At 38.4% G+C, this 25,602-nt stretch overlaps 1 protein-coding gene across 6 annotated transcripts in view; it reads left to right on the forward strand.

Moving 5' to 3' along the window:
• Nucleotides 1-25,313, forward strand: part of ELP2 (elongator acetyltransferase complex subunit 2) — a gene marked incomplete at its 5' end in the record, with an annotated part of 49,752 nt that extends 24,439 nt beyond the window's left edge. For all 6 annotated transcript variants that reach the window (XM_079717965.1, XM_079717967.1, XM_079717968.1 and 3 more), the window contains 9 exons: nt 1,163-1,232; nt 1,763-1,858; nt 2,014-2,071; nt 2,685-2,757; nt 18,416-18,608; nt 20,012-20,133; nt 21,663-21,796; nt 22,541-22,654; nt 24,753-25,313. In XM_079717965.1, coding sequence (XP_079574091.1) covers nt 1,163-1,232; nt 1,763-1,858; nt 2,014-2,071; nt 2,685-2,757; nt 18,416-18,608; nt 20,012-20,133; nt 21,663-21,796; nt 22,541-22,654; nt 24,753-24,909 — 1,017 coding nt within the window. In that variant the 3' untranslated portion in view covers nt 24,910-25,313. The remainder of the gene's footprint in view (nt 1-1,162; nt 1,233-1,762; nt 1,859-2,013; nt 2,072-2,684; nt 2,758-18,415; nt 18,609-20,011; nt 20,134-21,662; nt 21,797-22,540; nt 22,655-24,752) is intronic.
• Between the last annotated feature and the right edge of the window lie 289 nt (nt 25,314-25,602).

Here is a 25,602-nt window from a genome sequence, read left to right on the forward strand (position 1 = left end):
CACCAGTCTGGGTAAGACTGGAGAAGAAAGTAAGAGTCATTTTGAAAGAAATGTCCAGCTGTGTTTCCTGGAGTGTATCATGGGCGCCTCAGGCCACAGGCTCTCTTGATTAGGTAAAGGATATGAAAGATTCTGTTATGCTGTTTCTAATGCTAATGGACAGTGGAACAAGATCAAAAGGGAGGCCTCGACTGGTTATTATACCGTGCTAAGCATATGGTGGTGGAGGGCAAGTTGGTTTGAGGATCTGACAATTCTAGGGATTGAAATGTGGTTTTAGGATTCCATAAGAGGCTAGTCCCAGGTGTATATTCAATTCTGTGTCCTAAGATACAGGAATCCTGTAGACTGGAAAGCTTCTTGCTGCTTTTTGGGTTTGTTCCCATACTAAATGTTGGGATATATAGGAATGCCTCTTATTGCTCTTTTCCATGGTGTTTTATTTTTCTTGTTTGCTAAAATAAAGCATCCTGTGTTTCAGGTAACTATTCTTGGTGATGGTTTAAATTCCAATAGCTCATGTTTGTGTTCAGTTCCAGCCCCTGTATTAAAATTTAAATTGTAAGAAATGCTCTTAGCTTATGGACATGTGCCAATTTTGATGGTTAGCATTTGTTTCATATATAATAATTTAATTGATATTGCAGGATATAAGCAGATATTGCCACTTCAAAGGGCACTCTGTTACAAGGTTTTAAAATATTCAAAATTTTAAATATGTTTAATGAAAATACTATGACTGTACCTTCCTGGGAAACATGTGTGTTTGTATGAGCATCACCAGGGATGTGCCTGTGAGACTCTCTTGGAAATAAAGCTCCAGGCCTTCCATTCTCAGCCCATTCTTTGCTAGAAGCCAGCACAGTGCTTTCCTTGTCACACCCTGACACCCATTGAGCTGTCAGGGTTCGATGAGCTTATGGATGAGAGGATGCCCGACTTTATGGATTGGGTCGGGGCTGGGGATTAGCTGGAGCCTCTCTGCTGGAGAGGTATTGCATCTCTCGGTTCAGGAAATGGAAGTGTGGGCAGATATCTACACAGAATGGTAAAATGGTCTTTACACTGCTTCTCAGCATTTATGAGCATAACATTTTTTTATAGTGCCTGAGGTAACAGTAACTTTTAGCATTTAAAACATGTATCATACTTTTTATTCCAGCAAGATGATGATCTTCCAGAAGGAGCTACCGTCCCTGCTTTGGGATTATCAAATAAAGCTGTCTTTCAGGGTAAGGCTTTCGTCTCCAAAATTACTGAACCTATAGTGGTGCTTAAAACCTAGTTACACGTTTGTATATTATGTACCTAATGTTCATTACAGGTGATTTATTATTTTTAAAAATCACAATACATGCATCTCTCTTCTATCAGCTATTTCATGGTAACTACTCTGTGTACACATGCAGACCCTGAAATAGGTGCTGCTTTTACAAAGTGTATTTCATGGAGCACTCACAACCACAGATGCTAATGTGGATAGCTTGAAAAATGTGTTCCACAGTTTAAAAAGTTTGGGAAACATTAGGTCAAAGGAAAAGGAAGGAATCTTTATGGAACTGACCAGTGCTCTAAGGAGCGCATTTGGAAAATACCAGAGTAGTGGAAATACCCTTGGCTTTGCCATCACGCAGATACAGCGTTGAATTACACTGCCTTCAGGTACCACTATTTTCTAACTAGTGGCCTTAATATTGGAACATGTGCAGGAGACATAAAGTTGGTGACTACATTCATGATGTTGATGTTTGTTTTAAACTAGGAGATATAGCTTCTCAGCCTTCTGATGAAGAGGAGCTGTTAACTAGTACTGGTTTCGAATATCACCAGGTGGCCTTTCAACCCTCCATACTTACTGGTAAGAAAAGGCAAAAAGATGGTTCGCTTGAATCATTAGTACAGTACACATAGTATGGGGTCTGTCACCACTGACCTAAATAAGTGCTGCAGAATTCACTTGTTTATCTGCATGAAAGTGGAAAAATTAATTGCAATGCTATAAATTTATTGTAGAACCTCCCACTGAGGATCATCTTCTGCAAAATACTTTGTGGCCTGAAGTTCAAAAACTGTAAGTTAAATTGTACTTAGCTCTTTAGTCTGATTCGATCATAACTTGTGATGCCCCCTTCCCAACCAATTTGATTTTCTCCTTTGCTTTCCCCTTTCCTACATTTTCCCCCCTGCTGTAAACATCTCTTGATGGCCTTCATAAGGGGTGAAAATCAAACTTCACAGATATTTATATTGCTATATATTATATTTACTAGATTTATTGGTCTTGATTTTTAAAGTAGAGAGACATAACACTATTTTTTTTCCTTTTTAAAAAAAGTTTTAAGTTTTGTTATTCTCTTGGTCTTTTTTTTCCTACAATGTTTCCCTATCAGGACCTTTCTATGGTTTGTTATTTATGGTAGTGGCTGGCTGGTGGTGAAAACTTGTATTTTAATCTAGTTGTTTGAATAAGTTGTATTACTACTAGGAAGTTGGCATTTTTCTCCAGTCTCTGCTTTTACTCCAAATATTTACCTAGACAAAAGTACAATGTTTCTTAAAAGAACTGTGTGTTAGCTGGAGAGATTGATTTCTTCTCTCATTTAAAAATTTTGCAGCACAAGAATAGGTACATTTACTAATTACCTACTTACAGGGGTCATCCATTTTCTCTTTTTAAATTTTAGATACGGACATGGTTATGAAATATTTTGTGTTGCTTGTAGCAATTCAAAGACACTGCTTGCCTCAGCTTGTAAGGTAGGGCATTTTACTTTTTTATTCTACTTGGTCACAGGTTATTTGAGTCATCAGGCTCCTGCAAGCTTAGTAGTGATGGAGGCAGAATTTGACACGAAAGGCCACAGGTGCCTGATTTTTCTGAATCTTGCTTTCTCAGTCTCTTTTCCATTCTGTCCCATCAGAAGCTTGCAGTTGCCTTTTAAATCTGTTTCAGCTGCACATTTTTGTTCTTAAATACTTGGTTTGAGCCGATTTATGCCCCTACTCAGAAACTATTTAATCAGGTATCTTAAAATGGGAGCTAAAAATGTGGTAACATAAATTTTTAGTAATGGGAGTCCTGGAGACAGAGGGGAATGAGAAGGTGAAACCCCACACCATGTACGCCATCTGACCATGTCTTGAGGACACTGTGGATGCTGACCTAAGTGAGTAGAGTCCCTTGGCCCTTGCCACGGTGAGGCAGGGTGGTGGCCAGCTCAGTGAGCCACCAGCACGTGACACTGCTGAATAGTGCATCTCAGACATCTGCCTGGGAGAATGATCTTGAAATTGCTATTCAGTATTTATCTATATACTGTGGAGGATTGTGTGAAAGGTCTGAGACCTACATGCTCCCCTAAATTTCCTAAAATTTATTTACTGGTTTTAACCAAGAAAATTAATTTATTTATCTGTTTTAAGCATGATGATGAGAGCTGCCCACCTGGATGGGCACCTACGGGGTTTTTTTGTTTTGGGGGTTTTTTGGTATGTTTGTTTGTTGTCCCTGCTCTTGCTGTGGTTTCTTGCTACGGGCCTGTATTGAGGGACGTCCTAAGCAATAATTGTCGTGCTCCTTCTGCCCCACCCCCCTTGTTTGTTGTCCTCTTTGTGAGGGTGGTACTTCCTTCTGTTAATACTAGGGCCTTTGGAAAGAACAGGGCATAAGTAGCAAGAATAACTGTGCTTCTACTGAGCAGCTAATTTGTGTCTTAGGGCACTGTCAATCACATAATTGATTATTTTCTCCTTTTCAAGTTGGCTCACTTGTAACAAGTATGTGCATTTCTTTTTTGAACTAACATTTTTAGCTGCTTTATTTAGGTGTCATTAGCTGCATGTTGAAAGTGAACAATTTGATAAATTTTGACATGTTTATACCTGTGAAATCATCACTACAATCAAGATAGTGAACATGCCATCAGCCCCCCAAATTTTCTCTGCCCCATCCCTAGTAAACCACTAATCTGCCTTTTTTTTTTTTTTTTTAATTAGTTTCTGCTTTATAACAAAGTGAATCAGTCATACATATACATCTGTTCCCACATCCCCTCCCTCATGCATCTCCCTCCCTCCCACCCTCCCCATCCCACCCCTCCAGGCGGTCACAAAGCACCGAGCTGATCTCCCTGTGCTCTGCGGCTGCTTCCCACTATCTATCTACCTTACGTTTGGTAGTGTATATATGTCCATGCCTCTCTTTCCCTTTGTCACAGCTTACCCTTCCCCTTCCCCATATCCTCAAGTCCATTCTCAAGTAGGTCTGTGTCTTTATTCCCGTTTTACCCCTAGGTTCTTCATGACATTTTTTTTTTTTTTTTAATTCCATATATATGTGTTAGCATACGGTATTTGTCTTTCTCTTTCTGACTTACTTCACTCTGTATGACAGACTCTAGGTCTATCCACCTCATTACAAATAGCTCAGTTTTGTTTCTTTTTATGGCTGAGTAATATTCCATTGTATATATGTGCCACATCTTCTTTATCCATTCATCCGATGATGGACACTTAGGTTGTTTCCAGCTCCGGGCTATTGTGAATAGAGCTGCAATGAACATTTTGGTACATGTCTCTTTTTGAATTATGGTCTTCTCAGGGTATATGCCTAGTAGTGGGATTGCTGGGTCATATGGTAGTTCTATTTTTAGTTTTTTAAGGAACCTCCATACTGTTCTCCATAGTGGCTGTACCAATTCACATTCCCACCAGCAGTGCAAGAGTGTTCCCTTTTCTCCACACCCTCTCCAGCATTTATTGTTTCTAGATTTCTTGATGATGGCCATTCTGACTGGTGTGAGATGATATCTCATTGTAGTTTTGATTTGCATTTCTCTAATGATTAATGATGTTGAGCATTCTTTCATGTGTTTGTTGGCAGTCTGTATATCTTCTTTGGAGAAATGCCTATTTAAGTCTTCTGCCCATTTTTGGATTGGGTTGTTTGTTTTTTTGCTATTGAGCTGCATGAGCTGTTTATAAATTTTGGAGATTAATCCTTTGTCAGTTGCTTCATTTGCAAATATTTTCTCCCATTCTGAGGGTTGTCTTTTGGTCTTGTTTATGGTTTCCTTTGCTGTGCAAAAGCTTTGAAGTTTCATTAGGTCCCATTTGTTTATCTTTGTTTTTAGTTCCATTTCTCTAGGAGGTGGGTCCAAAAGGATCTTGCTGTGATTTATGTCATAGAGTGTTCTACCTATGTTTTCCTCTAAGAGTTTGATAGTTTCTGGCCTTACATTTAGGTCTTTAATCCATTTTGAGCTTATTTTTGTGTATGGTGTTAGGGAATGATCTAATCTCATACTTTTACATGTCCCTGTCCAGTTTTCCCAGCACCACTTATTGAAGAGGCTGTCCTTTCTCCACTGTACATTCCTGCCTCCTTTATCAAAGATAAGTTGGCCATATGTGCGTGGGTTTATCTCTGGGCTTTCTATCCTGATCCACTGATCTATCTTTCTGTTTTTATGCCAGTACCACACTGTCTTAATTACTGTAGCTTTGTAGTATAGTCTGAAGTCAGGCAGCCTGATTCCTCCAGCTCCGTTTTTCGTTCTCAAGATTGCTTTGGCTATTCGGGGTCTTTTGTTTTTCCAAACAAATTTTGAAATTTTTTGTTCTACTTCTGTGAAAAATGCCAGTGGTAGTTTGATAGGGATTGCATTGAATCTGTAGATTGCTTTGGGTAGTAGAGTCATTTTCACAATATTGATTCTTCCAATCCAGGAGCATGGTATATCTCTCCATCTATTTATATCATCTTTAATTTCTTTCATCAGTGTCTTATAATTTTCTGCATACAGGTCTTTTGTCTCCTTAGGTAGGTTTAGTCCTAGATATTTTATTCTTTTTGTTGCAATGGTAAATGGGAGTGTTTTCTTGATTTCATTTTCAGATTTTTCATCATTAGTGTACAGGAATGCCAGATATTTCTGTGCATTAATTTTGTATCCTGCTACTTTACCAAATTCATTGATTAGCTCTAGTAGTTTTTCGGTAGCATCTTTAGGATTCTCTATGTATAGTATCATGTCATCTGCAAACAGTGACAGCTTTACTTCTTCTTTTCCAATTTGGATTCCTTTTATTTCCTTTTCTTCTCTGATTGCTGTGGCTAAAACTTCCAAAACTATGTTGAATAAGAGTGGTGAGAGTGGGCAGCCTTGTCTTGTTCCTGATCTTAGTGGAAATGGTTTCAGTTTTTCACCATTGAGGACAATGTTGGCTGTGGGTTTGTCATATATGGCCTTTATTATGTTGAGGAAAGTTCCCTCTATGCCTACTTTCTGCAGGGTTTTTATCATAAATGGGTGTTGAATTTTGTCGAAAGCTTTCTCTGCATCTATTGAGATGATCATATGGTTTTTCTCCTTCAACTTGTTAATATGGTGTATCACATTGATTGATTTGCGTATTGAAGAATCCTTGCATTCCTGGAATAAACCCCACTTGATCATGGTGTATGATCCTTTTAATGTGCTGTTGGATTCTGTTTGCTAGTATTTTGTTGAGGATTTTTGCATCTATGTTCATCAGTGATATTGGCCTGTAGTTTTCTTTCTTTGTGACATCCTTGCCTGGTTTTGGTATCAAGGTGATGGTGGCCTCGTAGAATGAGTTTGGGAGTGTTCCTTCCTCTGATATTGTTTGGAAGAGTTTGAGAAGGATGGGTGTTAGCTCTTCTCTAAATGTTTGATAGAATTCGCCTGTGAAGCCATCTGGTCCTGGGCTTTTGTTTGATGGAAGATTTTTAATCACAGTTTCAATTTCAGTGCTTGTGATTGGTCTATTCATATTTTCTATTTCTTCCTGAGTCAGTCTTGGTAGGTTGTGCATTTCTAAGAATTTGTCCATTTCTTCCAGGTTGTCCATTTTATTGGCATAGAGTTGCTTATAGTAATCTCTCATGATCTTTTGTATTTCTGCAGTGTCAGTTGTTACTTCTCCTTTTTCATTTCTAATTCTACTGATTTGAGTCTTCTCCCTTCTTTTCTTGATGAGTCTGGCTAATGGTTTGTCAATTTTGTTTATCTTCTCAAAGAACCAGCTTTTAGTTTGGTTGATCTTTGCTATCGTTTCCTTCATTTCTTTTTCATTTATTTCTGATCTGATCTTTATGATTTCTTTCCTTCTGCTAACTTTGGGGGTTTTTTGTTCTTCTTTCTCTAATTGCTTTAGGTGCAGGGTCAGGTTGTTTACTCGAAATGTTTCCTGTTTCTTAAGGTGGGATTGTATTGCTATAAACTTCCCCCTTAGAACTGCTTTTGCTGCGTCCCATAGGTTTTGGGTCGTCGTGTCTCCATTGTCATTTGTTTCTAGGTATTTCTTAATTTCCTCTTTGATTTCTTCAGTGATCACTTCATTATTGAGTAGTGTATTGTTTAGCCTCCATGTGTTTGTATTTTTTACAGATCTTTTCCTGTAATTGATGTCTAGTCTCATAGCATTGTGGTCGGAAAAGATACTTGATACAATTTCAATTTTCTTAAATTTACCAAGGCTTGATTTGTGACCCAAGATATGATCTATCCTGGAGAATGTTCCATGAGCACTTGAGAAAAATGTGTATTCTGTTGTTTTTGGGTGGAATGTCCTATAAATATCAATTAAGTCCATCTTGTTTAATGTATCATTTAAAGCTTGTGTTTCCTTATTTATTTTCATTTTGGATGATCTGTCCATTGGTGAAAGTGGGGTGTTAAAGTCCCCTACTATGATTGTGTTACTGTCGATTTCCCCTTTTATGGCTGTTAGTATTTGCCTTATGTATTGAGGTGCTCCTATGTTGGGTGCATAAATATTTACAATTGTTATATCTTCTTCTTGGATCGATCCCTTTATCGTTATGTAGTGTCCTTCTTTGTCTCTTCTAATAGTCTTTATTTTAAAGTCTATTTTGTCTGATATAAGAATTGCTACTCCAGCTTTCTTTTGATTTCCATTTGCATGGAATATCTTTTTCCATCCCCTTACTTTCAATCTGTATGTGTCTCTAGGTCTGAAGTGGGTCTCTTGTAGACAGCATATATATGGGTCTTGTTTTTGTATCCATTCAGCCACTCTGTGTCTTTTGGTGGGAGCATTTAGTCCATTTACATTTAAGGTAATTATTGATATGTATGTTCCTATTCCCATTTCCTTAATGGCTTTGGGTTCGTTATTGTAGGTATAGTCCTTCTGTTGTGTTTCTTGCCTAGAGAAGTTCCTTTAGCATTTGTTGTAAAGCTGGTTTGGTGGTGCTGAACTCTCTCAGCTTTTGCTTGTCTGTAAAGGTTTTAATTTCTCCATCAAATCTGAATGAGATCCTTGCTGGGTAGAGTAATCTTGGTTGCAGGTTTCTCTCCTTCATCACTTTAATTATGTCCTGCCACTCCCTTCTGGCTTGTAGAGTTTCTGCTGAGAGATCAGCTGTTAACCTGATGGGGATTCCCTTGTGTGTTATTTGTTGTTTTTCCCTTGCTGCTTTTAATATGATTTCTTTGTGTTTAATTTTTGACAGTTTGATTAATATGTGTCTTGGCGTATTTCTTCTTGGATTTATTCTGTATGGGACTCTCTGTGCCTCCTGGACTTGATTAACTATTTCCTTTCCCATATTAGGGAAGTTTTCAACTATAATCTCTTCAAATATTTTCTCAGTCCCTTTCTTTTTCTCTTCTTCTTCTGGAACCCCTATAATTCGAATGTTGGTGCATTTAATGTTGTCCCAGAGGTCTCTGAGACTGTCCTCTGTTCTTTTCATTCTTTTTTCTTTATTTTTCTCTGCATCAGTTATTTCCACTATTTTATCTTCCACCTCACTTATCCGTTCTTCTGCCTCAGTTATTCTGCTATTGATCCCATCTAGAGTATTTTTCATTTCATTTATTGTGTTTTTAATCGATGCTTGATTCATCTTTAGTTCTTCTAGGTCCTTGTTAACTGTTTCTTGCATATTGTCTATTCTATTTCCAAGATTTTGGATCTGGGAAATAGAATCTTGGATCAGCTTTACTATCATTATTCTGAATTCTTTTTCAGGTAGACTGCCTATTACCTCTTCATTTGTTAGGTCTGGTAGGTTTTTATCTTGCTCCTTCACCTGCTGTGTGTTTTTCTGCTTTCTCATTTTGCTTATGTTACTGTGTTTGGGGTCTCCTTTTTGCAGGCTGCAGATTCGTAGTTCCCGTTGTTTTTGGTGTCTGTCCCCCGTGGCTAAGGTTGTTTCAGTAGGTTGTGTAGGCTTCCTGGTGGGGGGGACTAATGCCTGTGTTCTGGTGGTTGAAGCTCGATCTTGTCTTTCTGGTGGACAGGTCCACGTCTGGTGGTGTGTTTTGGGGTGCCTGTGGCCTTATTATGTTTTTAGGTATCCTCTCTGCTAATGGGTGGGGTTGTGTTCCTGCCTTGCTAGTTGCTTGGCATAGGGTGACCAGCACTGTAGCTTGCTGGTCGTTGACTGAAGCTGGGTGCTGGTGTTGAGATGGAGATCCCTGGGAGATTTTAGCTGCTTGATATTATGTGGAGCTGGGAGGTCTCTTGTGGACCCATGTCCTGAGGTTGGCTCTCCCACTTCAGAGGCACAGCACTGACTCCTGGCTGCAGCACCAAGAGCCTTTCATCCACCTGGCTCAGAATAACAGTGAGAAAAAGTAGAAAGAAAGAATTAGTAGAAGAAAGAAAGAGAGAGGGAAAGAAAGGAAGAAGGGAAGAAAGGAAGGAAGGAAGGAAGAAAGAAAGGAGGGAGGGAGGGAGGAAGGATGGAAAGAAAGAAGGAAAGAAAGGAGGGAGGGAGGGAGGAATGAAAGCAAAAGGAAGAGTGAATGGAAGAAGGGAGGGAGGGAGGAAGGAAAGAAAGAAAGAAAGACAGGAGGGAGGGAGGGAGGAAGGAAAGAAAAAGAAAGTGGAAAGAAGAAGGGTGGGAGGGAGGGAGGGAGGAAAGAAAAAGAAAGAAGGAAAGGAGGAGAGGAGGGAGGGAGGGAGGAAGGGAAGGTAGGAAAAAAAGAAAGAGCAGGTAAAGTAAAATAGAATAAAGTATGAAATATAGTAGCGTTATTAAAATTAAAAAGTAATTATTGAAAAAAAAAACACGGACCGATAGAACCCTGGGACATATGGTGGAAGCAAAGCTATACAGAGAGAATCTTACACAGAAGATTACACATACACATTCACAAAAAGAGAGCAGGGGGAAAAATCAAAAATCTTGCTCTCCAAGTCCACCTCCTCGATTTGGGATAATTCGTTGTAAAAAGAGGAAAAGGGCGAAAAGTCTGAAATCTTGCTAAGTTCACCTCCTTAATTTGAGATAATTCGTTGTAAAAAGAGGGAAAAAAAAGGGGGGAAAGTCTTAAATCTTGTCCTCAAGGTCCACTTCCTCAATTTGGGATGATTCGCTGTCCATTCATGCACTCCACAGACGCAGGGCACATCAAATGGACCGTGGAGCTTTAATCCGCTGCCTCGGAGGCTGCACAGAGAGATTTCCCTGTCTCTGCTCTCACAGCTCCCGGGTCTCAGCCTTGGACCTGGCCCCGCCTCTGCGCGTAGGTCGCTGGAGGGCGTCCGTTCTTCGCTCAGACAGGACGGGTTTAAAGGAGCCGCTGATTCGGGGGCTCTGGCTCACTCAGGCAGAGGGGAGGGAGGGGAATGCCCTCTCCTCGCGCACCAGGCAACAAAAGGGGAAAAAGTCTCTTGCCTCTCCGGTAGCTCCAGACCCTTTCCCCGGACTCCCTCCGGGCTAGCACTAACCCCTTCAGGGTCTCTTCCTGCCGCCAGCCCCAGACCTCTCCCTGCGCTCCGACTGAAAGCCGATACCCGAGCCTCAGCTCCCAGCCCCGCCCGCCCTGGCGGCCGAGCAGACAAGTCTCTCGGGCTGGTGTGTGCCTGAGGGCACCGATCCTCTGTGCCAAAATCTCTCTGCTTTGCCCTCCACACCCCTGTTGCTGTGCTCTCCTCCGCTACTCCGAAGCTTTCCCCCTCCGCCACCTGCAGTCTCCGCCCTCGAAGGGGCTTGTAGTGTGTAGAAACCTTCCCTCCTTCACGGCTCCCTCCCACTGGTGCAGGTCCCGTCCATATCCTATTGTCTCTGTTTATTCTTTTTTTCTTTTGACCTACCCAGGTATGTGGGGAGTTTCTTGCCTTTTGGGGGGTCTGAGGTCTTCTGTCAGCGTTCAGTAGGTGTTCTGTTGGAGTTGTTCCACGTGTAGATGAATTTCTGATGTATCTGTGGGGAGGAAGGTGATCTCCGCGTCTTACTCTTCCGCCATCTTCCTCCGGCTCCCACTAATCTGCCTTTTATCGTGATAGAGTAGTTTACATTTTCTAAATTTTTGTATAAATGGAGTCATATAGTATGCACTCCTTTTCATCTGGCTTTTTTCATTTAGCAAAATAATTTGAGATTCATCCATGTTGTTGCATGTATCAGTTGCTCATTTTTTTTTTCTGCATAGTCTTCCCTTTTACAGATATACTACAATTTGTTGATCCATTCACTTATTAATGGACATTTGGGTGATTTCCAGTTTTTGGCTTTTATTAATAAAGCAGTTATGAACATTTGTGTACAAGTTTTTGCATGGATATATGCTTTCATTTCTCTTGAGTAAATACATATGAGTGGAATTGCTGGGTATATGGTAGATGTATATTTAAGAAATCTTTGCCTGGGACTTCCCTGGTGGTCCAGTGGTTAAGACTTCACACTCCCACTGCAGGGGGAGCGGGTTTGATCCCTGGTCAGGGAACTAAGATCCCGCATGCTGTGCAGAGTGGCCAAAAACGAAAAAGGAAAGAAAGAAATCTTTTCCTGACTCAAGATCTTCTGCCACATTTTGTTCTAGGAGTTTTATAGATTTTAAGTTTTATGTTTAGACCTATGATACATCTTTTATTAATTCTTCCTGTTGTATGGAGTATGTACTACAGTTGATTTTTTTTGCATGTGGATATCCAATTGTTCCATCATCATTTGTTGAAAAGACTATCCCTTCACCTCGTACCTTTTGCATCTTCGTCAAAATTAGCTGTCCATATATGTTTGGGTCTATTTCTAGACTTTATTTTGTCCTACTCATCTTTTTTTTTTTTTCTTTCCTGTTTTGATGCCAGTGCCACAGTCTCTTTAACAACTATAGCTTTTTTATACTGTGTCTCGAAACCAGGAAGTAGTTGTCTTCTAACTCTCTTCTCACTTTTCAAATGTATTTTGGCTATTCTAGGTTCTTTACTTTTCCACATGAATTTTATAATCAGCTTGACAGTTTCTACAAAAGTGTGTGCTGGAATTTTGATGGGGATTGCATTGAATCTATAGATGAATTGTGGAAGAATTTTAACAATATTGAGTCTTGACACATGAATGCAGTATGCCCCTCATTTATTTAGATCTTTAATTTCTCTCAGGGTTTTTTTTTTTTTTTTTTAGTAAGCCTTTTATTTTGGAATAATTTTACATTTAATGAAAGTTGCAGAGATAGTACCTAGAATACCATTATACCTCCTACCCAATTTTCCCCAGTGTTAACATCTTAATATTATCAGGAATATTTTGTACTTTTCAGTGTCAGGTCTTACACATATTTTGTCAGATTTATCCTTATTTCATATATTTTATGTCTGATTGTTCATTGCTCACATAAGGAAATGCAGTTGCTTTTTGTAATCAGTCTTTTATCCTGCAACTTGCTAAACTTATTACTTCTTATAGCTTTATTGTAGATATTGAATTTTCCACATAGATGCTTATGTTGCCTGTGAATAAAGAAAATTTTACTTCTTCCTTTCCCATATGGATGTCTTAATGTTGACTAGACGTTGTAACATCAGAAGTCCTCACCTTATTCCTCATCTCAGCAACAGAATATTTAGTTTTTGTCCATTAAGCGTTATGCTTGCTGTGGATTTTTTTTTATGACTCTTCTTTATCAGGTTGCAGAATCTCCCTGCGGTTCCTAGTTTGCAGAGAGTTTTTATCAGGAATGGATGTTAGGTTTTGTCAAATGTTTTTTCTTTATCTTTTAACATGATCATATGTTTTTCCCATTTTAGTTTATTAATATGGTGAATTACATGGATTGATTTTTCAAATGATGAACCAACTTTGCATTCCTGGAACCAAACCCCAAATGCTTATATTATATATATATATATATATTTTTTAATTATTCTTTTTATTGAGGTATAACTGACATATATAACATTATATTAGTTTCAGGTGTACAACATAATGATTCAATATTTGTATACATTGTGAAGTGATCACCACAATAAGTCTAGCTAACATCCATCATCATACATAGTTACAATATTTTTTTCTTGTGCTGAGGACTTTTAAGATTTCAGCAGCTTTCAAATACGCAGTGCAATATTAACTATAATCACCATGCTGTATGTTACATCCCCCTGACTTAGTTATTTATAGCTGGATGTTTGTACGTTTTGACTCCCTTCACCCATTTCACCTATCCCCCAGTCTTGGCTTCTGGCATCTCCCAATCCATTCTCTGTATATCTATGAGCTTGGTGGGTTTTTTTTATTGTTGCTGTTTTTAGATTCTGCTTATAAGTGAGATCGTACAGTATTTGTCTTTGTCTGACTTATTTCACTTAGCATAATGCCCACAAGGTCTATCCATGTTGTCACAAATGGAAATATTTCATTGGGTTTTTTCGTCTTTTCTTTTTGCTGTACGCGGGCCTCTCACTGTTGTGGCCTCTCCCGTTGTGGAGCACAGGCTCCGGACGTGCAGGCTCAGTGGCCATGGCTCACGGGCCCAGTTGCTCCACGGCATGTGGGACCTTCCCGGACTGGGGCACGAACCCGTGTCCTCTGCATCGGCAGGCGGACTCTCAACCACTGCGCCACCAGGGAAGCCCTCATTGATTTTTATGGCTGAATACTCTTACACCATTGTGTGTGTGTCTGTCCGTTTTCTTTATCCATTGATCCATTTTCTTTATCCATTTGATGGACACTTAGGTTGTTTCCGTATGTTGGCTATCATAAATAATGCTGCAGTGAACATGGGGGTACACATATCTTTTCAAGTTAGTGTTTTTATTTTCTTTGGGTAAATACCCAGAAGTGGAATTGCTGGATCGTATGTTAATTCCAGTTTTAATTTTTTGAGGAACCTCCATACTGTTTTTCATAGTGGCTGCACCAGTTTACATTTCCACCAGCAAGGCACAGGGTTCCCTTTTCCCCATATCCTCTCCAGCACTTATTCCTTGTCTTTTTGATGATAGCCATTCTAATGGGTGTAAGGTGATATCTCATTGTGGTTTTGATTTGCATTACCCTTATGATTAGTGATGAGCATCTTTTCATGTTTCTGTTGGCCATGTATATGTCTTCTTTGGAAAAATGTTTATTCAGATCCTTTGCCTATTATTTATTTATTTATTTTATTTTATTTTATATTTTGCTATTCAGATGTATGTGTTCTTTATATAGTTTTTATATTAACCCCTTATCAGATGATTTGCAAACATTTTCTCCCATTCAGTAGGTTGCCTTTTCATTTTGTTGATGATTTCTTATATTTTTATATATTGTTGGATTCAATTTGCTAAAATTTTGTTTAAAACTTTTATATATAGTATGTGAGAGACATTGCTGTGTAGTTTTCTTTCCTTGTAATGGCTTCATCTGGTTTTGGTATCACAGTAATATTAGCCTCATAGAAATATTTCCTCCTTTGCAATTTTCTGGAAGAGTTTGTGAAGAATTGGTATTTCCTTTTTTAAATATTTGGTAGAATTTCCCAGTGAAGCACACTGACCTTGAGTTATCTTTGTGGGAAGGTTTTTAACTACCTATAATTTTTTAAATAGATACAGGGCTATTTCATTCAAGGTATCTAATTTTTCGTGGGTGTACTTTGATGGTTTGTGTCTCTCAGGAAATTTGTCCCTTTTATCTGATTTGTCATATTTATTGGCATAAAGTTGTTCATAGTATTCCCTTTTGATCCTTTTATTACCTGAAGAATCCCTGGTCATGTTACCTTTCTTATTCCTGTTATTGGCAATTTGTCTCTTTTCTCTCATACCCTCTTTTTTTTTTTTTTTTTTTGGTGGGAGAGAATTCTGGGAATTTGACCAGGAAATTAATGAGTTTATGATTTTATTAATATTTTCAGAGAACAAGCTTTTGGTTTATTTATTTATTTTGATTTACTTTTGGCTGCATTGGGTCTTCGTTGTTGCATACGGCCTTTCTCTAGTTGGGACGAATGGGAGCTACACTTCATTGTGGTGCACTGGCTTCTCACTGTGGTGGCTTCTCTTGTTGCGGAGCACAGGCTCTATCTAGGTGCACAGGCTTCAGTAGTTGTGGCACGTGGGCTCAGTATTTGTGGCTCACAGGCTGTAGAGCACAGGCTCCGTAGTTGTGACACACGGGTTTAGTTGCTCCGCGGCTTGTGGGATCCTCCTGGACCAGGGCTTGAACCGTGTCCCCTGCATTGGCAGGCAGATTCTTAACCACTGCACTACCAGGGAAGTCCTCATTTCTTTTTCTGTCTCTAATAAGGTTAAAACTGAGGCCATTGATTCTAGATCTTTCTTTCTAATATAGGTGTTAAGTACTATAAGTTTTCCTCTAAGTATTGCTTTCGAGGCATTCTGCAAATTTTGATACGTTGTGTTTTCATTTTCATTCAATTAAAAACACTTTCTAATTTCTCTTTGATTTTATTTTTTAACTTAGGTTATTTTGAAATGTATTAGTTTCCATATACTGAGTGTTTTTCAGATATCTTTCTGTTATTTATTTCTAATTTAAGTTTATTTTGTTCAGAAAACATAGTATGACTTCAATCCTTTGAAATTTAATCTTCGTAAATTTCTATGTTCTTTTGAGAAGAATTTGGATTCTGTTTCTTTTGGGTCGAGTGTTCTGAAAATATGAATTACATTAGTTGACAGTATTGTCTTCTTTATTCTTTTGGTTCTATCGTGAATGGCATTTTGAAATCTCTGACTATAATTGTGGACTTGTCTTTTAATCCTTATAGTTCCTTCAGTTTGTACTTTATGTATTTTGAAGTTCTGCTGTTAGATCCTAAACATTTATGATTGTTATTTTCTCTTGATTAACTGACTAGTTTCTTATTATGCAATGAACCTCTTTACTTCTAGTAATATTTTCTGCTCTGAAGCCTACTTTCTCTGATGTTAGTATAGCCACTCCAGGTTTCCTTTGAGTAGTGCTTGAATTATGTATCTTTTTCCATCATTTTACTTTAAGCTGTTTGTTTCCTTTTATTTCAAGTGGGTTTCTTGGAGACAGCATATAATTGGGTCTTGCTGTTTTTCTCATCTTGATATTCTTTCATTTTAATAGGGGTGCTTATTAGATCATTTGCATTTGATGTAATAATTGATATGATAGATTAACTCCTATTGTCTTGCTATTTGTTTTCTATTTGATCTATCTGTTCTTTGATCCATTATACTTATTTTGGATTAAGTGATTCCTTTTTATGATTCCATTTTCTTTCTTTTGTTTTGTTTAGTAGATATAACTCTTTGTTATTTTATTGGTTGTTTCGCATTTTATACTATATATCTTTAATTTACCACAGGTTACCATCAAGTAATATTGCACTATTTGTGTACGAGAACATAAGTATACTTTCATTTCCTTCTACTTTGTTGTATTATTTTTGTACATTTTACTTCTTCACAGAAATCCCACAATATTATTTATGCTTTAACAGTTAATTATCCCTAAAGAGATTTAAATAATAAAAAAATTTTTCCGTCAGATATTATTTTCCTGCTGCCTGCAGGATGTTCTTAACATTCCTCATAATGCAGTTCTGCTGGTCAGGAATTTTTTCAGCTTTTTGCCTGGATCTATTTCTCCTTCATTTTTTAACAGTATTAGTGGTGGCTAAAGAATTGTTGGTTTTCCCTTAGGTACTTTAAAAATGTTGCTCTATTTTCCTCTGACTTGCATTGTTTTGGATGAGAAGCCCACTGTCATTTTTCTTTGTTACTTAGTAATGTTTTTTTTTCCTCCAACTGCAATTTTATATTTTTCACTGGTTTTAAACAATTTGATTACTGTTGGTATAGTTTTTTTCATGTTTCTTGTGCTTGGGTTTTATTGAACGTCTTATCTGTAGGTTTATTGTTTTCATTGAATTTGGAAATTTTTTTGGCCATTATCTTTTAAAGTATTTTTTTCTTATCCTTTTGCAGACCATAGTTATACCTATATTTGGCTGCTTGACGTTGTCATAGAGTTCAGTGATTGTTGTTTTCTTTTTTCTTTTTCTCCTACTCTGTGATTCATTTTGTCTTTTAGGTATCAGTGTTCTTTGTTGCCAGATATCTAATATTTTGGAGTGCCATTATTTCGTGTATTTTGTCTGATCTTTTAGTTTTTTTCACACAAGAGAGTAAATCTGGTCCCTGTTACTGCATATTGACCAGAAGTGAAAGTTGCTAAACTACTAATTACACAGTTAATACACAGATGTATTCTTCTTGTAAAATATTAAAGTAGTATGGAGGTTCCTCAAAAAATTAAAAATAGAACTATACCATATGATCCAGCACTTCTTCTTTTGGCTGTTTATCCAAAGGAAATGAAAACATTAATTTATAAAGATATATGTACCTCTATGTTCATTGTAGCATTATTTACAATAGCCAAGATATGGAAGCAACCTAAGTACCCATTGATAGAGGAATGTATAAGGAAGGGGTGGGGTGTGTGTGTGTGTTGGAATATTACTCAGCCTTAAAAAAGAAGAATGAAATCTTGCCATTTGTGGCAACATGGATGGACCTGGAGGGTATTATGCTAAGTGAAATGAGTAAATAAGTTAGAGAAAGACAAACACCGAATGATTTCATTTATATATGGAATCTAAAAAACAAAACAGATGAACAAACAAAACAGAAACAGATTCATAGGTACAGGGAATAGACAGGGTATTTTCTGCGGGGTGGAGGGATGACTGAAGTAGGGGCTTAAGAGGTATAAACTTTCAGTTATAAAATAAATAAGTCACAGGGATGTAAGGTACCCATAGGGGATATAGTCATTAATATGGTAACAACTTTGTATGTTGATGGATAGTAGCTAGACTTACTGTGGTGATCATTTCATAATGTATAAAAATATTGAACCACTATGTCATACACCCGAAACTAATATAATATTGTATGTTAAATATAACTCAATTTAAAAAATTCTGATTTCAGTGCCAATCTCTAATTATTCATCATTTCTAATTCCAGTCTGTCTCTTCTCAGAGGTTACACCTGTTTATAGTATTCATAGTATTTTCTCAGAAGTTTTTTTTTTTTTTTACACAGATACATAAAAAATACCATAGAAACAATATATTATTTTGAAAAATGTTTTCAGTTCATTTCACTGTAATTGCTTTATTGTTTCATCTCTGTCCTATAGGCAGCTAAGAAAGAGCATGCAGCTATCATTCTTTGGAACACTGCATCTTGGAAACAGGTGCAGAATTTAATTTTCCACAGTTTGACTGTCACACAGATGGCTTTCTCTCCTGATGACAAGTTCTTACTAGCTGTTTCCAGAGATCGGACCTGGTCACTGTGGAAAAGGCAGGACACAGTCTCACCTGAGTTAGGTAAAACAGCTGCTGGTTGGGAAGATTATTAGTGAACCAGTTATGTCCATTTACCTACTTTGAGCAGCTATTGTGTAAAGAGAAATAGAAGTGATAACAGGGTGAAGGGCAGAGTCTGGTTGTTGTGAGTCTTTCAGAGTTTTGTGATAACTGAGGAAGACTTGACCTTCCTTGTAAGGACGATATGTGTTCAGACATCTCAGTTAAAGAAACATAAAAATCTACATGTAGAAAATTTGGATTTCGCAGATGGTTACAGAATGCCACCATAAAACCAAATGGATGATATATACTGAGGATTTTATGGGACAGGAATAATGAATATACAGTTAAATTATGAAACTCAGAAGGACCATTGTCTTTACCATTCACCTACCCACCTCTGTCACAGTGATAATTGGGAGGGGTGTTTTAGGCATCCATTTGTGAATAACATGACCCCTGGGCAAAATGTTAACACACCTACCTGCATTCCACTTTGGATCTGGCATAAATTGAAAAAAAAAAAAAAAAAAAAAAAAAAGAAAAGGAAAAAAAGCATCGTGTGATTGCAGCAGTAGCCTATTCTTATTCTTTCAGTTTCATTGAGTAGGTAAAATCTAGAGAGCATTTAAAGTACTTTGTGTTATTTAATCCTGTTTTTAATGTTTCTATTGATAAAACCTACTGTAATTTGATCTTATGATTTTTTTAGTCCTTTGGGTTTTTTGTGTTTTAGAGAATACCAGGGACTATGACACATACTGAGCAGTATATGTTGTAACAGACTGATTTCATTTGCAACTAGTGATTTCCTAACATGCAACTTTTACTTTTTTAAAAAAGTTAAAGTGATATTATACTAATAACAAATCCTTTAATTTGTTATATCTTTATGGATTGTGGATTAGTAGATACATTAGTCTACCCTCCATACACAGTTATGTCTTTTAGGTTTAGTCCCTATGAGGGCTAGAAGGTAGTTACCCTACACTTAAAATATTGCAAGGGAAGAGATTTTTTTTAAGTTCGTTTTTTTTTTTTTTTACATTATTTCAGGGTTCATTAGTCTTTTTTTCCATAGCTTAATACACAGATCTGGCTACTTCCTGAGTAAGTTTAAATTTCATCAGGCTTCTTCCATAAGCATAAATTGAACTTTTAGTTAAGTGTCCAGAAGATGTTTGTCATCAGTCACTAGAGAGTGACTAGTCAGTATAAAAGCATTTCCTACTAGAAAAATAACTGTATGCACATAGTCTTCTGGTGAGGGATCAGCTGCCTGGCCTTGGTCGGTTGCAAAAGTCTGTGTATATAAATTGATTGTTAAATTACATGTTGTATATGGCATTTAAACATAGCTTTCTAACAGGTAAAAAACAGCTTTCTCCACTTCGTGACTAGTGCATATGTGTTTCTTTCAGACCCAGTTTTCAGTCTCTTTGCCTTCACTAACAAAATCACTGCTGTGCACAGTAGAATTATTTGGTCTTGTGATTGGAGTCCTGATGGCAAGTATTTCTTCACTGGAAGTCGGGACAAAAAGGTAATTTTTTTTAACTTAATATTTTTTCAAATGTAAAATAATAATATTACAGGTGTGTTTGGATAAAAAACACATAATCCTAATTTTCTGATACATCTTTTAAAAATCAGTTTATGTATTTCCTTCTGTGTTTTTCATATGCATACATAAAAAGGCTTTTCTTACTTGTTAAATTCTATAAATACATGTCTCTGAAATATCAGATAAGAGAAGAAGGCCCTTCAGACACATGACTAACAGGTGGCCCCAGTAGGAGAAAAGTAGTCAATGAAATGGGTCAAGACTAAGAAAGTAGGAGAGCAGGACTGGATGGAGGGACATAGGGAAAGGCAGCTTCTGCTTTTCTTTTTCGTACTTTTGTGAATTTAAAATTCTTTCTATAATGAATGATTATTACCTTTTCACTCAGTGAAGGAGGCAGGGTGTGTGCCTGTGTGTGTCACGAGCTGTGAAAAAAATCAGAACAAGTTAGCTAGCAGTAGGTTCTTGACCATGACCCTCGCCCTGGCCTCTGGGAAATGTTCCCCTGGCCTCTGGTCTTTCCTCTGTTTTCATGCTCTTTAAAGCATCCTTTCCTTTTTCGGCACTTCCTGCAGACCAGAGGTGCTGAGGCACTTGAACGTTCCTCTCCTGCCCTCTCCAGTCACAGTCATGGTACAAGTTACAGAAGCAGAGGACTAACACAGCATGTTGTCACTCAGTGAAACGCTGAAATGTTAGCCTCTGAAGTGCTTTCTCTCAGACCTTTGCTTCTGTCATTCGCCTATTCATTTCCTCCCCGGCATTTGTCTTCCTACTCTCTGCTAGCTGCTCAGGCAGCAGGACTGCTTCTGCCTTCCACAGTCAGGCCCGGTAGCAGATGGTCCAGCTGTGGCTGTCACACTTAGGTCAAGGCTGAAACGGACAAGGCATCATCCGCCGTGCAGTCTCAGAAATGCACTCCTGCTTGCTTGGGCGGAGCCCCTCTGCTCAGAATCTTGCTTTGATCCTGCATTTTCACTTGCCTCTCCATTTCTTTGTGACCATTCACACCCTTCTGAGGAATGAGCTTCCAGGAAAGCCTCAGTTCTAATGCGGTGTATCATCAAGGTGAGGGCCTCCCGAGTGAGCTGAGCTGATTCCATGAGCAGTGGGTGGTGTAGAAGAAGAGCCAGGGACTTGGTTGGTTTCATGCATTTTGTGGTAATTTCTTGGGGTGGTGCACGAGCACCTTGAGGACATGGTGGACAGAATCTCACTGGATCAGAACTGGTTTCCTGAGTATAAAGAGCAGGCTAAACACCCCTGGTCTCTGGGCGGGGACAGTCATCTTTGGACCAGCACAGTTGGGCAGTTGAGGTCTCAGAGACATGTGTCTGCTACATGGTGGCTTCTCTGTGATGCTTGAAATGCTCAGAAGTCCTGGAACACAAATGAAAATGATGCATTTTTAAAAATGTCAGTGTTCTCTATGCCATTGAAACGCTCTAATGCATTGCTAGAAACCTTGCAAAGAGAAAGTTTTACAGAGTTTGATCTGTCTGTGTTAGGTGGTTGTCTGGGGTGAGTGCGACTCCCGCGATGACTCCATTGAGCACAGCATCGGCCCCTGCTCCTCCGTTCTGGACGTGGGCGGAGCTGTGACTGCCGTCAGTGTCTGCCCAGTACTTAACCTTTCCCAACGGTCAGTCTCTGTGTGGGGCTTCATCTTATGTTTGCTTTAAGAAGACCACTTAGTTTCTCAATGTGTAGCCCTCTTATACTTTCATCTTTGGGTTCTCTTAGCTTCCAAGTTAACTATTTTTTTTATAATGCTTATGTTTCTCATAGGATTTCTTTTTTGTTTTTAACACGATTTTATTTTATCTTTCTGATCAACCCCTATTTATTTATTTATTTGTTTGTTTGTTTGGCTGCACGGCGTGGCTTGTGGGATCCTAGTTCCCAGACCAGGGATCGAACCCAGGCCCCAGCACAGTGGAAGCTCAGAGCCCCAAACACTGGACCACCAGGGAACTCCCCTCATAAGAATTGCTAAATTGATAGAGCTTGATGATATTCAGCTTGGTGAAATAGGGATTGGGAGTGTGGCTCAAAGGTTCTTATTTCACCAAATTTAGGACTGTGGTGCTTCCTCTGTAACAAGTATCTTCGGTAGAACAGGGGTCTCTGCTGCCAGCCAGGGAAACACTGGCTCATGGGCCTTGCCAGCAGAGGGCCGAGGTAAAACTGTGAGCATCCTCGATGGAGAGGAGGCTCTGTGAGCGCACGGTAGAGCAGTGCACTGGATCCTGGGCCCGAATTTTAAACAGAGTCCTTTGTAAGCCAGAGACAGTTGGGAGCACTGAAGAACTACTTTAGATTGGTGATGGAGGTAACAGAAGTTCATGCTAAATTAATCACTGTCTTTCCCTTCCCTTAAAAACAGATACGTTGTTGCAGTAGGATTAGAGTGTGGAAAGATTTGTTTATATTCTTGGAAAAAGACTGATCAAGTTCCAGAAATAAATGACTGGAGGCACTGTGTAGAAACAAGTCAAAGGTATTTCCTTCCTGTTTTTGCTTCCATCAGATTAGATAGATATCATGGAGTCTTTAGCAGCAAATCTATGTCACATTTGCATGGAGAGAAACACAAATCTGTTCATGGTGCTTACTGCTAATTTGTACCTCTGTGTTTTGTGACAGTCTCTTGAAATTGACGTTTGTTACTATATTGCACTTGCTTTTTAAAAGTTTATTTGACCAAATTGCTTGTTTGCATGATACTGTGTTTACAGACAACGCATTGGAGATGAAAGTGATTTTCATAATGATGAGTTTCAGAATTTGACTAAGTAGAATCTTAGTAAAATTTATTTCAAAATGTTGGTGGTTTTTTGGAAATATTATAGATTGTGTTTGGTAGCCGAATCTCATGTTTGAACACTTCAGCTCACATCCTGAAATGGAGTAAACCATCAAGTGCCCCTCAAAGCCCTGTGACCAGCCTTCAGGCAAAGTAAGTGCTCCTGAGCCTCGTGCCCTGGGCGTGGGCCTTTACCACCTGCGCTGCTCAGAGCACCTGCTGTTTACAGCCTTCTCCTCATCTACCTGCTTAGGCAGCAGGGAACACTTTTTAATCTACTTCTTTACCCATTTCATTAATTAAAAATGACTAACTTTCAAAAAGTCATTAATGTCATTCTGTGTTAGATTTGTTTTAGGATTCTTCAACCTTCATGTATTTAAATTATCCAAAATATAACTTCAAATACAATTCCAAACAACAGCATCATGAGGAAGGTCATTGGCTTGATGCCGAGAGACATATTGTACAAGATGTACCTCCCAGGGGAGTTTGTCTCCTTACCGGCAAAGCATGTTAATGCTCATGATAATTGTATTTATTTAACTGTGTTTAAAATGAGATCTGCTTTATTACTGCTGTCCTCATGGGTTCTCTCCCACCTCTCTGATGCTGGGTTTAGCTGTTGAAACAGTTCATGCTGTTGGCTTACCGAAGAGAGAGGTATCCAATGAAATTCCATGTTTCGGTCACTTGAAATTTCCTCTCTTCCTGGCCTCCCCTCCTCTTCTTTTTTTTCCTTTCACTTTGCGCTACCCATGATGCTTGGTCTGCCTCTGCCTAGTACCCAGACCACTTCTGTGGCCTGAATGTGGAACAGTGGCAAGAAGCCCCTCAGAAAGTATGGGCAGGGGACATGTACAGAATTTGAGTTTTTCATTTAAAAATTTTTTAGTCATTATGGTGACTTTGGATTTGCCAGAACTAATTCCTGGCTTACATTACCTTCCTTACCTTACCTTACCCTTACCCTTTCATCACTTCGAGGCTATACTTCATTCTTTTGATCCTGAGAGTGCGTTGGTGACAGGGACTCTCAGAGTCTGCAAGTATAATTTGTGAGCTCAGGATTATTTTCAGTGTTTACTGCTTTAAGACTTGCACCTTATTCACCTTATTCCGTTTTGGTTTGGAGGACTAGTTTGCAGGTTAAATTTATAGAGGATATTGTATTTCATAGAGATTTGTTAATAATCTATGTTTGGTAGCATCCTAGGTCAGCCATGGGGATGGGGGCTGGGGGCAGTGCGTTAATATGAACATCTTTCCCAGGGTCATGCAGTTACAGGTCACATTGGAGACCAAGGTTCTTTCACTGGGTAGTTTATTAAATCTTTCACTGTCTTTCCTTACCCAGCAGTAAATAATGAGAGTAAGCATCCATTCAAGTTACAGGGATGTCAGAAGATCAAATAATGTAGAATATGTTGCAAAGTTGGAATTCTTTAGAAAAGAAGCACATTTAGTAATGTTACCTGAAAGACTGATTTTAATAGTTAAAATTGATGGTTAAAGCAAAATTTGACATAAATGCATTGTCTATTTCTTCCTCTTTTTGGTGGTGTCCTTGGTCATTAAGTAAAATGTTTTCAAGGCTAACATAAAATTGCTAAAATATTAGTGATGAGATTTAAAAACCTGTACGTTTAGATGGTCAGGTTTTGACTTCTGTTTATGTTAACAACACTAATAGGAAGAGCATACTAATTGAATTAATCTGCAGGTGAGCGCCCAGGAAAATATTTCATAGTCACAGCATACATTCATTTCATGATTTCTCTCTTTGTTTTAGCCAAAGTCATACACTTGCTATCAAAAAATTATGCTGGAAGAACTGTAATGGAAAAACTGAACAGAATGAAGCAGAAGGCACTGAATGGTTACACTTTGCAAGTTGTGGTGAAGATCACACTGTGAAGATACACAGAGTTAACAGATGTGCACTGTAATGGACTTAATGACTGCAAGCATATACTCGTTGGTGTCTTAAAAATATTTATCATGTAAATAGATAACCTTTCTTTACCTCATAATTTCATTGCATTTCATGCTTAAGACCTATGGCAGTAGTCCTTATGTGAGTCTCAGACCCTTTGAAATATGATGAAAGCTACAGACACTTTTCTCAAAATGTTTATATACACACAGTCTCAGAACCTTGCCCATACTTTCAGGGATTCAGACCTGTATCTGTGTGTCCCAGATTGAGAGCCTCTATTCTTTCTTTCTTCATGACCAAACTTGCCTAATTTTGTGTCATTTCGGGCCTTCTCTTTTCAAATGTTTGGGATGTTTCATTATTTACTACCCTCCTCTGAGGGAGAGCCTCGAAAATAAAAAGAGATAAAACCCAGATTACTCAATTTTTATTTTAACTGTTTTTTGTAAATACGCAGACCACACAAAGTGTGGTCTTGACCCCTCCCTTCCAGTACACACCAACCATTCTAGGAATTTGGCAGGTCGTGAGTTTGAACTGTAGTCGGTCCCTTCTCTTATTCTTTAAAAGTACATAGATTCTTCCTTCAGAGTTTGACTTAAAGTGCTTAAAGTAACTGAGAGATATAGGGGCTGGAAAGTAGCGTCTGAACCACGTGAATTTCTGTGAAGTTGCAAGGATGAGTCACAAGAGGAAGGATGAA

Source organism: Hyperoodon ampullatus, assembly GCF_949752795.1.
Source record: "Hyperoodon ampullatus genome assembly, chromosome: 13".
In the NCBI taxonomy this organism is placed as follows: Eukaryota; Metazoa; Chordata; class Mammalia; order Artiodactyla; family Ziphiidae; genus Hyperoodon; species Hyperoodon ampullatus.